The sequence below is a fragment of the Rhinichthys klamathensis genome, unplaced genomic scaffold (assembly GCF_029890125.1).
Source record: "Rhinichthys klamathensis goyatoka isolate OS25496 unplaced genomic scaffold, OSU_Roscu_1.1 h1tg000074l_1, whole genome shotgun sequence".
In the NCBI taxonomy this organism is placed as follows: Eukaryota; Metazoa; Chordata; class Actinopteri; order Cypriniformes; family Leuciscidae; genus Rhinichthys; species Rhinichthys klamathensis.
Genome location: NW_026606617.1, coordinates 26290 through 41005, shown reverse-complemented (window position 1 = coordinate 41005; position 14716 = coordinate 26290). Strand labels below are relative to the sequence as shown.

Genomic DNA, 14716 nt, shown 5'->3' with positions numbered 1-14716 from the left:
AAGAGTGTGTGAATGTCATTAAATTAGAATAAAATAATATCTAATCATATTAATGAAGTAAAAGGCAGCACAAGCTGAGAAACGTTTTCACATTAATACATTTACAAGGTTTTATATGTTAGTTAGCAGTAAAATAAATAAAGGGATATAAACATTGGATATTTACTGTATGCCAGATTTAGTGGAACATGACCATAGGTGAACTAGGCTATATCTGTTCCTCTGATACAACGATGTGAACATCATAGATCAGTAGTTAAACTGTAAGAGTAAGAGTAATATTCTTAATAAATCAGTCACATTGCTCAGTATGTGGGACAGTATGTTTGTCTAACATGCGTTTCTAATGCGTACACTAAAAAATGATCGTGATTTTAACGGTAAAAGACTGTAAAAATGCTACAGTGAAAAGCTGTTAATTGGTTAACAGAAAGTTTCCTTACTATATACGGTAAATAACTTTGATATACTGCATATAATGATACATGTAATTTTACTGTAAAATACCGTTAAGTTACAGTTTTTGGAAGTGAAAAAGAACAAGTCATTGTATAATTTACAGTGAAAAAATGTAAATTGACATTCCCACAATTCCCTGCGTGACACTTCACATTTAATGTATTTTTTTTTTAAATAACTGTTTCTTCATAATTTTCTTAGTTTTTTTCTAATCAGTTATATGGTTTTATGTTACATTTAATGTTGTTAAATTAATGCTTATTGCATTTTTTAAATGTCAACATGTTACCATGATGGTGTTTAATGTTTGTGTGAATCACTGTGCAGCTTCTATATATTAGTATTAACTTTCTTGTGGAAGAGCTGTTTATGATGAGCTTTTAATACTTTAATAACAGATATTAATACTACAAAAGGTCAGTAAATTAACATTATATCAGATAATGAAATACAGTTTATTGCTGTAAAATATACGTATATACGGTTAAAAGTCTGTAAAACCTAAAATGTTGCTACCGTATTTTTAACAGGAAAACTCTGGTAACCGCAGCTGCCAGGTTTTCCCCGTAAATTTAACTGATTTTTTTTTACAGTGTAATTTACATTCCTAATTTACATCTCTAAATAAATAAAAAATCTATCTATGGTGGAAAAACTGTATGTAGAATACATTTTCCTCCAAATGATCTGACAAATGTCTCTAATACCTTGAAATTAATTTGTAAATCCAACAAATTACCAAACACTCTGTGAAATGTATTTATTATTAATATAATTTAAATAATATAAGGTTAAATATGATCACAATTCTGGGTGATTTTTGCATGATGCATTTCATTCTATTATTCTATTCATTTCATTTTAGAACTCTAGATTATGTTTCAGGAATTGAGAAAAAAGGAACTGACAATTTGATTCACAATTGGGCAAGTTCTCTATAGAGCCATGGGCATACAATAATAGTGAGAGAGGGAACAAGGAAAAAAGGCAGGGTAAAATGAGGGAGGTGCAGGAAAGACTTCGTGAGGGAAAGATTTAGAGATGGTCAAAATGGAAGGAAGTCATATGTGGCCCACAGAGGACTGACAGGAAACTGTTTCAGCCAGCAGTGACCATCATAAAAAAGCCAGACAAAAAATGAAGAAAGAACAACTTAAGAGGAATAGTTCGTCTAAATATGAAAACGTAGAGCAAAATGTACCATAAAATCAGGCCTGATGTTAAACCTATTTGTCTAATTTTTGACTCAACAAAACTATAATTGTATCTGTACAATATTTACATTACATGACAGGCTATGACGAAGGATAACATACGGCTTTTGAAGAGTAGCATTACAGTGCAGGGGTTTCTACGGACTACTTTCCATTATGAAAATGAGCACTCTGGAAATTCAAAAGATATCTTTTATGTTTTATTGAAAAATAATCAGTGATTCAGGGTTTGGACAACACAAGGGTTAGTGATGATGGACTTTGGTATTTGTGGGTTCACTATTCCTATAAAGGCAATACAAATGTGTAATTCCAACTGAAACGCCCTCAATAATATGCAATTTTGCCTCTAAATTAATACTCCATTAAGGATGAGTCTCACTTCCACTCGAGTAAATCAGGCGTTCCTAAACTGGCAGAAACAATCTCTCACAATGACAGCACAAACTAAACCTTATTCGTCACACATTTCCTCTACTGACCCACTCCCTTCTCATCCAGATCTAATCAGCTGATTCACGACGCGAGGACAGAAAGGTTGGCTGAGGACACTGAGGTGACTGCATTAGTCAGGAAGCTCATTGGCCGATACCACCACACCCAGATCTCTCAGCCACGGAAATGAGGAAGAAACACATCTCTGACCTCTCCACTGCAGGAAGGCTGGGCAGTCGAAAGGAGGGAAAGGGCTGTACCGTTATTATGCCATGTTATTCTGTAATCTTCACTCTTTATTTTATTTGAACAAAAAACTGTCTGACTAATAAGGCATCTGCAAAGGCTGTTTATTTAAGAATTAACTAAGCAATATTGCAATATGTGGCAAGCAGGGTGGGGCCGAGAGCCGTGGGAACGGAGCGAGGGTGATGGCGCGAGTGCTAATGAGCGTCACCTGCACACACACCAGTCTCGAGTCTCACGGAGGAGCTGCGGAAGGATAAAAGGAGGAGTGATGACAGTTCAAGGCAAGAGAGGACCAGGCCTGGACTTTATGTATTGTTTCATTATGTTTTTAATAGTGCTGTCAAACGATTAAAATATTTAATCGCGATTAATCGTATTAATGTCATAGTTAACGCGCGATTAATCGCACATCTTTATCTATTCTAAATGTCTCTTGATTTCTTTTTGTCCCATTATTTTTTCTCATTTTAATGCTCTTATCAACATGGAAAAGTGGATCGGCTTGATTTGTGCAAATGTTTTTTTTTATTGAAAACAACATTGGCATATACTGTGTTCAATTTCACACTAACATTCTCACTTGGAGCAAATAATCTCGTACACAATGTAACACTGTCCATCAATAAAAGGGTGAAATAAATACTGACGAGGTCCTGATATTGACGAGGGGGCGGAGAATTCGCATCAGCTGTGTGTGTGTGTGTGTGTGTGTGTGCTTGGCCATCAAGTGGTATTTCAGACTGGACGTGCTGCGATGATGATAGCTCAGTTCACAACGACAAAACACACAGATCACTTTGGTCTTGTCAATGGAACCATTTGGCAACTTTTTAAAAGTAAACTTTCCATTCAGAATCTTAAGCCCCATTTACACCTGGTATTAAAATGCAATCTGTATCCAGATAAGTTATCCGGATAATAAGTGTTCTGATGTTACCTTTGCGTTTACACCTTGTATTTTTAATGCGTTCTCGTTATCCACATTGAGTTCGGATCTCTGTTCTCCAGTGACCCCTGCGCGTGAGCACTGAGGTGGCGGGAAATCAGCTGTAGTTTGTCAACATGGCAGGTGTAGGATCGTTAGAGATGCTATTACTGTACCGCCTGTTTCTACTTTTTCTCTGTCGCGGTAGGGGTCATTTTCAACGTTTTTCTATTAGGAGCAAACAGAAAAGACGACAGGCCCTGTTTGCAGCTGTTGTTTTTGCGGCTACTGTGAATGCTACGACAGTGAACCGGTCTCTGTGGATGTTTAGCTTAACGTTACTTCTGAGGGGTGTGGTTTTCGCGGGCAGAGGATGACGTTTAGCAGGTACGAATGCCATCACGTCGTACGGATTGCGTTTACACCTAGTAAAGATCCGAACACAATGCGAGCCAGACTACCTCCAGATGTGGTCAGGCAGATCCGATCACAACGTATTTACACCTTGCATTAACATGCGTTTTTTATTATACGGATAACTTATCTGGAAACAAATCGCATTTTAGTACCAGGTGTAAATGGGGTCTTATTGGCATCCATTTCGGCGTCTCGCGCTCGTCATCCACTCAAAACGTAACGTTAATCTACTATTTGGCCGGCTCGCAGCTGGCCAGTGCCTGTTGTTGTTTCCGGTCTAGCTAGATCCGCTTGCGCTTTGGTCGACGAAGCAACAAAACGTCCTCGCGCGGCGCAAGCCATTGAAATGAATGGGTTTCATAGCTGTTGCAAAAGCATGTGAAAATAACTACAAAGTTTGCTTGGCCAAAAAGACCATTAATCTCGCGAAAAAAAAAATTAACGCTGTTAAAATGGGTTTGCGTTAACGCCGTTAATAACACGTTTAACTGACAGCCCTAGTTTTTATGCATCAGTCGTCCGTGAGGGGCTGTCCATTTACTTCGTTTTGTTGTTTGTTTATTTCTGCAATTAAACTTTACGTTGATCGTGTGCCGGTTCCAGTCTTCTTTATATTGCATAGACAAACGAGTTTTATTGAAAGCCCATTTCGCCAGTGATGAAGTACTCCTTTAAGTGACGGCACATCAGTTGAATTCTATATTAATGCATAAAGTTACTGCATCTTGTTATTGACAGCCTCTTCAGACAAACACATATACAATCTTTCTCTGTGCATTGATTTGTGTTTCATGTTTTTTCCCCCTCAAACCTTTGTGGCTTCTCAGGTTTCTCTTTTTCTCTGATGGCAGGGACACACTTCATCTGTTCATTCATCTGTTCATGCATCTGCTCGTTTCTGCCTTCAGCTTTAATGTCAGTCCACCTCAGGGATCAGCCGACCTGTGTCATGTCCTCACAAAACTCACTACTACAGCTGGCAACGTGCCCATTTCTTTTAAAAGTAAACACGCATACACATGAGTGAATAAACACACACATGCACACAAGCACAGTGCACTCAAACACAAGACAATGAGCCAGTGACTGAACCACCACACAAACAGATACAAGATAGAACCACAACATTCAACTTTCTGATAAATTCCACGTGTTTGCAAAGACGCTGTTGTATCCAAATGTGTAAGCCATTTACTGAAGTCTAAAACATGATCATTATCACATTTTTCTGAACGCACACAGCCACGTCAAGAAAAACTAAATTACAAAGACACGCAACTGCAAACTGATGTGAGGTCGTGTGTTGCACGAGTTGCGGATTGATTGCTTCCACTCAAGCCTGTCGTATGATCTATCACTATCATGAAACAATCAATCAGAAGGAGCTGATTAATCCAGTCTCGCTTACAGCTCGTATCTGCACGGAAGGGTTGCTTACACGTTTCCTCTATAGGCATGCGTGCAGTCAGAGACAATGACCAAAGCTGTTAACAGTTGGAAAATGTTATTCTTTTCAAACCTCGTTCTGCAGCAAATGGCGCTCAAATCCTCAGATTAGAGAGCTATTGTGAAAATAGACAACAGATATACTAGTCAGCTATGTTTGATATTTAGCTGCAGTGTAACTTTTTTAGTAAAAAAAGTATAAGACAGTGATCAGTGTTCAAAACTGTCTCCCTTTCTTATACCCCGATTCGCACGGTGAGCTTATAAAACTGATTTATAATTTGAGGGTCCGATTTCACGGGAAATGTAGTTTGAGGTAATTTCATTACGACACGTCCGTATACAAAGAAGACGACCCGGCTATGATATGGCATCTGAGGATGCAGTTGCTTAGAATTTTAAATATCATCTAGATGGCTGCTTTTAATTTACAAAAGTCGATATCTGGGGAATTACCGGTTGACAAAACTAAGAAACCTCAAACTGCTAAGAGCATGCAGTCAAAAAGGGAAAGTGACAGAGCCTGTGCTAAAATGAGAATACAGTAAATATCGGCATGGCTTTTCAGAGGTGGCGACAACTCTGAGATCTGAAGGGATTAATATGACTGAGCAATCCTTAGATTTAAAAAACAAACAAAAAATCATTTACATTTTCATTTGGTCCGAACAAAAAAGCAGATATGTTACTAAGTATAGGTTTTACTTCTTATTCTCATGTTGATGTACAATGACAGATCCTCTGATGTGTCGAAGCACAACCTGTGTAAAAAAGAACTCTCCAAGTAACTTGCAATATTATGTTTCAAACAGAGTTGGCGATAGAGAGGCAAAACGTTTGTGTTGCAGCTTTAAGTTGACTAGTAACTCATCTTAACATGCTGAAGTTATGGAAAGGAAGGTGTTGAACTTTACTTTAAAAAGCAACATTTTTTATTTTTATTTTTTTGTTCTTGTTGCGCACAAGGCCTACATTAATGTTATGGGGTGGAAGAGTTGGGTTCTTTTGTCAGTAATTAAATGAATTAAGAACGGACATCTAAAATTATATTGGAAATTCAAAAAGTAACTTTTTACATTAACTCCGCCCACCATTGTCTGACTGAGCCAGACAAAATTACAAAAGAAATCCTGCTGGAGGAGGATTTTAGGATTAAGTTAGATTAAGTTGATAAATATTTTTTAAAAGTGGAAATAAAGTGCCTAATGGTATTTAGTAGCGGGAATAAAGTGTTTTACAGGTAGGGTTAGGCGTAGGTGTAGGGGAGGGCTTTAATTCACCGATGTGCAAACAGTATCTGCCACTATTTACGCGATGTAAACAGCATCTAACTACTATTTACACTTAGTGCAAAGATAATACTGTTATTTTCACTTTATTGTAAATAGCATCTAACTCTATTTGCACTCGGTGTAAATATCCGCTGCCTATTTATATTACCACCAATCAGCAAACCTACAGGTTTATATATATTGAATATAAACCAAAATACATTCACGTCTGTGCACAACTTCATCCCAGAGCGGAGAAGGTGGCCTCTGTTCATGTTTCAAACTCATATCATATTCCAAAAAACTGTTGATCCTGTCAACAGTGACCCAGTTCTGTCAGGTTTCTTCCAGCTTCCTGTGAGAGAATATTTATCAAATTATTGCAACAAGTGCATGATTTGACATATTTCTCATATATGGAAAACAGTGTCACTTGGGTATCTGTTTGGTCTTTGGAGAACATGGATAAGTCTTGCTCCACATGCGGTGCAGCCATTTAAATGTCTGGCAAATCAGGGCCTGTTTGTTTATTTGTTTGTTTAAATGGATATGGCTAATCCATAGTGAAAGAATGGTGCATGGCAGCAGTCTGCTTTTTTTCTCCCAGTAAAACCAATGATATTATATTAGATTTTTTTCTTTCTGCATCAAGCATGAGGATGCTGTGATTTACCTAACAGCTCCCATATGTTGGGCATGTTTTGACTCCAAATGATGAGCTGCTTTATTTATTCATTTTTTCCTTTCCACAATCTGTTTTTAGCTCAAATACAGGGTGGAGAAAGACAGAAAAAAGAGCCAGACAGAAAAAGAGAGACAGACAGAAAAAGAAAATTAATTATTCTTGCATTGGGAATTTTTTTTTTTTAATTCTCCTTTTGTGGTCCATAAAAGAAAGAAGGGCATACAACATTAGAACAACACCAGGGTGAGTAAATTATGAATTAATTTTCATTTTAGGGGTGAACTATCCCTATAACTGGATGTTTAAGTCATTTAAAGATTACATGCCCTACTTTGTGCATCAAACCTTATTATTTAAGATGCTCCAAACCACTGTTGTTTGGCAGCAGCGGAGATCAGCATTGCATTTGCTTCACTGAACTTGTAAGATTGCCTAAACCTCAATAATGCAAGTCAGCATCAATTTCTAACATCAGTTTGGAACACTTGTACAAAAGCTGATCATACATTTTTAGGAAACTTTGCAAAGTCACTGAGACACAGATTGCGCCCTGTTAGCCTCTCAAAGTTTCCACTTATGTGTTGCATTATGGATTCCTTGAATGAATCTATAAGTAAATTAAACAGATTTCATGGCAAAAACCACGACCAGCAGACTAGCCAGAAGATACTAACCACTAATTCAGAGAAGCGGGCATGCAGTTCTTCCTCTGGGGGCATGGGTGCACTGAACTCCAGCAGCTGCAGCGGGACACTGTCTTTCAGGTTGATCTCAGGAGGTTCACTGCTACTGAAGCAGCACAGAAAGCCCAGGGCGGGCCGCGTGCGCTTCCGGGGAGGCATCCTCTCCAATCAGGAGGAGCCGGCAACCAGAGAGCCAAGAGTCTGCTAACTATGGGGCATGATCTGAAAGAGAAAAAAAAGAGCCAATCAGGATTTAATTAGGACCACACAAAACGACTACATGTTAAGGTAGCTACACTTACATGAAATACCCGTTATCATATACAGTACCACCAAGGCTTGACATTAACACTTGTAATGCAGTCACTCCTACTAGCCAATTTAGCGGCATGAATTTTATATATAATATATACATTTTACAATTGTAGTCTTTTAAAAAGGTATCTGAAATAATAAACTAGTGCAAAGTAGTGTTGTCAAAAATATCGATTTTTCGATAACTCTTCCGCAGGATACACAATACCAGCTGTGCGTTCTCTCTAATCTCTCCGACAGCGAGTTACACACAAACCCGCCTCCCCTCACTCAACTTGTTTTATTTGCTCCAGATGAATATTGTTGGTGTTACAGGGCTTGAATTTCAGCGTGGGATTGTGCGTAATTCGCATAATTTTACTCATTCCTGCAGATTTTGTGTACTCAATTTAGTTCGTTTTCATTGCGTATTACACTTAAACAGTAATAAATACACAAAACAATGTCAAAATGCAGAGTATTCACCAAAACACAGTTATGTTTTTAAGTGAACGTAAACAGTTGAGAAAGAAAATGCATGTGTAACAGTGTAATGGATCGGTGCGTCAGGTCTTAAAGTGATGAGATAATATTAAAAATATTTATATGGCAGTTTTCCCCCATGGTATCAATGTCAAATTTGTGGCCAGTGAAAATGCTGAGTGGCTACTAACTTTGGAAACAACTAGCCACAGTGGCTGGTGAGCAAAAAAGGTTCATGTATACCACAAACCAAATTGTTTAAATGCATTGAAAACCAAAAACAACTCTCAAGCGTGTTGAGAGTTTAGAGTAGCCCTCCGTACTGCCCGATATGTTCTTCCCTCCATTAATGTACCTCACTGATATTGAATCTAAAGCAGTTTCACAGCAGTCCAGCAGCTTTAATTGCTCAACATCAGAATGGGAACATCAATGAAAGACAGAGGCTGTTCTAGAGGCTGAACCCTTCAGCTGTGTGGAGTGGCCATAAAGGAGCTGGGACTCTGAAAAGCAACAACTCTCATCCCTCTCCAACGCTTCTTCGGTCCGTGTGGGCACAGAGAATGGAACCTCCTGGCACCTCTCTGGATGTGCTGGCATAACCCCCAGGGCGCTACAAAGACCTCTCTGTTTGCAGGCTACAATGATCGCCAATGGCAAAAGGGAGAGCATGAGTAATTGCCGTAAGAGGCGGCCGTACCCATCGCATTCACCGGAACGGAGAAAACACAAGAGGGAAACAAGCCCAGCGTTCTTAGACTCACTGTTCTCACAAGTACGTCCACCATATTCAGAATGGTAGTGGTTTCCATTAAGCTTACCAAAAAAATGTGACGAGGAAATAAAAGTGTCAGTCTTGTTTATTTCAGATTATTTCTCAAACCCTAAAAGACAGGTGCAAGTCTAGGCCCTGCTGCAAAAACCAAAACGGTGTGACATAATCTAGTAGCTCTAACTAGCTTGTCCAAGATGATTGGCCAGGTTGAAGCTGATCAAACATCTAGACCAGCCCAAATTGGCTAAAAACTTTTATGTAAAATCAGATCTAAAATCATTAAATTCCTTATGATTTCCATCCCTAGGAAGTATATCAAGCTCCCTTAAAGCCCATCAATAATGTATCAACAGTTCTAAACGGAAAATCACATCACTGCATAACCATAAAGTTATTTTTTATAGCTTCTACATAAATTCTTCATGCAGTTTGCTTGTACAGCTCTCAAATAAATGCTTATTTTACTGCAGTATCGAACAGCAGCAAGGCTTTCATCTGCATACAAGGAAGCAGAGACTGAATATCTCTGTATACATGTTAAACATCTAATAGAGTGGTACTGCCAATGCACTTTAAAGATATGAAACCTTTTCTTAATAAAGCAACAACATTCTGAACAGAAACGCAGCAAAGACAAACACAACTTTTATCTTTAGCACAGAGATAAATTTAGGACATCACTTTAATAATTTAGTGTGATGTCAAGTCTCAGATGCTCATGAGGATGGTGAGGAGGGATATTTGTGCAGCGAGAAAAACCAAATCATTTACATTATGAGGTTCGATTACAGATGAGATGCTGCCTACATATGACGTAGAACGGCAGCTCACAAAAGAAAAAGGAGACTGGCTCTTGCAAATGAAAGACAGGACTTCCATATTAAACAATGCTTTTTTTCCATTAATTTTTCAAAGAGTAGTCTGTCTCCTCCTCATAGCATCTCTAGCAGCAGTCGCATAATAATGTTCATGTCGTGTCTCATGCATTTATGCCACAAGGTAGGGCATGATGGGTAAACTATGTGATCAGTGGTGTATAAAGAGAGACAGGGAAAGAGTCCCTGGATGAGATGATGAGATGGGGGGTGTTGGCATTTCTCATTCAACTCACGACTACATCCACATCTTCCTGTGTGCTGCTGGAAGTAGGTCAGTGGAGGAGAGGAGGAGGAGCGTTTCCCTCTCACACTGGTTTCTATCTCCTGCATTATTTTTTCTTGCTTGTGTGATCAGCAGCATCTTCCCTTTTCCTTTTTCAACTTTTCCTCTCAATAACATACCAATAAACGAAACATCCATATTCCTACTCAACTAAAATTAGTTAGTGAAATAACGTACAGTTAAAAATTGTACAGTCAAAAAAAATAAAATAAAATAAAATGTCCTGCTTGCAAAAACACTGAATATACCAGGTCAGTATTTACTTATTATTGGGACCATTATTGGTATATGCTTAGGTAACATCACTATTATTTTTGTTAATACTTCGGTTAGTACCTTCAACCTATAGCATTAAACTTTTGTATCTTATCCTACACAATTTATGCTACAGACTAGCCTGGTTAAAACCAGACCATTCTCAGTTGTAAGTGAGTTATGGTCTGGCAAAGCGTCATAGACAAATCATTTCCAGAGGGGCGTCACCAACGGACGTCACGGATAGACCTAAACCCAATCAGAGCGATGAAGGAGATGACGTATGCAGAGCGGCGGAGAAACATCTCCGAGTGTTGTTCTTTGCTCGGTTTTTAACGAAAAGGAAACGTTCAAATCGCTTAAAACAGACGCGATAGCTGATTCGAACGAGTGATGTTCGACGGCGGCATCCATCTTTGTAATGTAGGCTACAAAATCTGCTTCAAAATCCCAGCGCTGTCGTCATCGTGTAAAGCCCGCCCCAACGTTTCTGATTGGTGCCTCGATTTCGACGGATTGGAAATGGGCTTGAATGAGCTCTTTGCCAGACCAACTTTCAGAGCAAATCTAAATTTGCCGGAAGTTGTCTGGGTCTTCCCAGGCTAGCTACAGACACAAATGATACCTCAAAAACCAGAGTAGTACTATAACGTTTTCCAAGCGATCAGACTTATGCTTTCATTTGCCATATACTAAAAACCACAAAAAAAATCCCCTATACTTACATTGAAAGGAGGATCCCTATAGGTTCACTCGACGCTGCAGTAGCTGACGGTCTGGGAACAGACTCTACATGTGACAATCATCTGAAGCCCATATAGAAACACAACACTAGTTGCCTGATCACGCTGACCTCCCCTAGTGCCGCTGCACCACCGACGCTTCGTACGGTGCCCGCGCCATCACTCCTCAAATCTATTATTCTTCAGGAAGCGATTTATCTAGCCATTGATGTTTACATTTTTTCTTCGCAATGGATTTTCCTGCTTTTGTTCTTTACAGATCTTCATAATTCGTTTTCGATAGCAGCCATTCTCAGCGTGTCACTAATCCTCGCTAAATTCATTAACTAACCATTTAGAAACGATGCATTCAAAAATGTTTACTTCTTCCCGAGTCTCTCCATCAGTGTCCGACTCCGGTTCGAACATATAAGGCTGAACACCTACTGACCATTTCTGACATTTTGGCAGCGTGAGATTCTCCAGTTCTGTTGTTGCCGGAGTATCTGAAGCATGAGCTGGAGAGGCTCCGCCCTCTTCTGGAAAGGGGGCGGGGAGTAACAGCTCATTTTCATATAAAGGTACACACACAAAAATAGCTTGTTTTTGCTCACACTCTAACGCCGGTGTCTTTCAGAAGGCTGTACAGACACGCAAACTCACTGTCTAAACTAGACAGCCTTTCCTTATTCATTTGTCCTGTTTGAGAAGTAGCATATGGAGTAAGTCCAAAAATAATACGGGGCATCTGTCTACTGTCCATATCCAGTGTAGTCAGCGTTTTCTATGTGCTTTTGAAGCATCACGCCGCTCGCATCCGGTGTAATTTTCAAAAATATTTGCAAACATCTTAATATTTGTGAAAACCTCTCTCTCTCTCTCTCTCTCTGAAATGCAAATATCTGTCTCAGTATGACATCACAAATGGACAGAAATATTAGTCATTCTGGCAGCTTGGTTTAACATTTTTTGCAGTAAGGAGGATTTTTTTGATGTCTGAAACTAACAGTATTAGTTTTCAGTATAATGACTTTTAATTTGTCAAAAGATCAAAGAACTTTGTGTTTTGGGATGTGTTTGCGCCTCTTGTGGAGTCCGCTCAGAGCCGACCTATTACCTCAGGTTCGAAGAGAAGTATGGCATCACAAGTAATTGCAATTTGGACCAGTGCTGGAGTTCCTACAAGAACATTTCTCTGTCAGAGTGGGCACGACCTGGTGACTCTTAAAGTGAACACAAGTGAAGGGATAATTCTTTGGGGAGACATTCACTTGCCTTCTGTTTATGTGTAACTTTCTGTCCCAGAAGGCTTCACAGCCGCTTAGATGTATTTCTGACTCTAAAGTTTCTCCTTTAAATTCCTTTTATAATTGCTTTAATTCCCCCTGGTTTTATTTTGCGTCTATTTTCTATGCAAAGCTCTATGAATTGCTATGGTGTGATTATTAGAATTTCTTTCTATGTAAAGCTTTTGAATAACTGTTTGAATTTCCCTTGCTTTTATTTTGTGATTATTTCCTCTCTATGTACTTGCACTTTGAATTGCCATGGTGTATGAGATGTGCTATATAAATAAACTTGCCTTGCCTTGCCTAAAGTTGGTTGATGGCCTTAAAGGTGCAATGTGTAACATTTTTGAGTATCTATGAACAGAAATGCAATATGACATCCATAACTATGTGTTCAGTGGTGTATAAAGAACTTACTTAATAAACCGTAATGTTTTTATTACCTTAGAATGAGGCATTTATATCTACATAGGCGCGGGAATCCCCTTCTATGAAGGTCGCCATATTGTGACGTCATGTTTCTACAGTAGCCGAACGCGAACAAACAGCGTTACAGAGCGCGTTTCGTCACTACATTGAAAGAGAAGCCGCAGGAAGCTAGAAGAAGCTAGTCATAAACACCGTGAGTAGTGACTTTTCCCTTGTCAGTGGTGTAAATATGTAGTTGGATTGTTTCATGTAACTTAATTCTTCTCCCTCGCTGTGTTATGCCTTTGCTATGTGGGGATAAATGTGCTGGTTAAGTTCGTGAGACAGCTGATTAGTAGGCTACTCTTGTCATTGACCGTAAAACAGTTACAGGAATCACCAACCCGTCGATCTTGGAAGCATTTTAAGTCGATCGAGTTTCCAAAATCAGAGAAAAAAAGCCTATTGTGTGTAGTAAGTGGTGTCTAGGGGATGCGGAGGCGCGCGCGCTGTCACAATCACGTTATTTTTGCCGCACGCACCTTTGGGCTCATGCGGACGCGTCGAGTTTAAACAAGGCTTAACGCTTTAACCAGCTTAGCCACAGTAACAGCTCATATTAGCCAGCTAAACTTTTACTACCCTGTTAGAAAAAATATATAGTTGCATAGTTTCATGTGGTTCTTCTCCCTCGCTGTATTATGGGTTTGCTTTGTGGGGAGAATGTGCTGGTTACGTTCGTGAGACAATCAGCTGATTACTATTATTATATTATGTAAGGTGCATTGTGTAATATTTCTGAGGATCTATTGACAGAGATGCAATATAAAATCCATAACTATGTTTTCAGTGGTGTATAAAGACCTTACTTAATGAACCGTTATGTTTTTATTACCTTAGAATGAGACATTTATATCTACATAGGCGCGGGAATCCCCTTCTATGAAGGTCTGAAGGTATGTTTCTACCGTAGCCGAAAGCGAACAAACAGCGCTAAAGAAACCTCATTGCTTGACTTACTACTCTCTGCTGCTGACTCAGACGACGACATATTTTGTCTTACGTCGGCCACCGTAGCTTCTCATTCGAGTTTGAAGACCGAGGGATAGGCCGCGAGTGACTTGGTCTTTGCAATTTGCAAGTTTCACCACTAGATGCCGCTAAAAATCCCACACTGCACCTTTAACATACCTAAATGTATTTGTAAATTTCAGGCCTTGTTGGTGAGTGCATCCTGTATGGATTTTGCTCATGGTTTAGTCTTTTTGCGACTTAAGATAGAGTAAATCTTCAATCTGTGAGGGGATTGAGATTTACGACGACCACACGAGCCATGGTGTTAATCGGATCAGTCAATTATGTGTTTGTAGCTCATGGCTACAAAGCAAAAGATTTTACATTGGGTAAGATGCAGCGCTGAGTGAGCCTATGGTAGGAAACATCTCATTCCCTATTCAGGGAACCAGGTTAGCATACATAGACGACCTCAGCCATATTGAAAGACAAAAATATCTTATAAAAGATATTATTTTATCTTATAAAATA

General features: G+C 39.1%; 1 protein-coding gene across 5 annotated transcripts in view; it reads right to left on the bottom strand.

Moving 5' to 3' along the window:
• daam2 (dishevelled associated activator of morphogenesis 2) overlaps positions 1 to 14716 on the bottom strand; it is a 97896-nt gene that overhangs the window by 57310 nt on the left and 25870 nt on the right. For all 5 annotated transcript variants that reach the window (XM_056250739.1, XM_056250737.1, XM_056250741.1 and 2 more), the window contains exon 2: positions 7776 to 8006. In XM_056250739.1, coding sequence (XP_056106714.1) covers positions 7776 to 7943 — 168 coding nt within the window. In that variant the 5' untranslated portion in view covers positions 7944 to 8006. The remainder of the gene's footprint in view (positions 1 to 7775; positions 8007 to 14716) is intronic.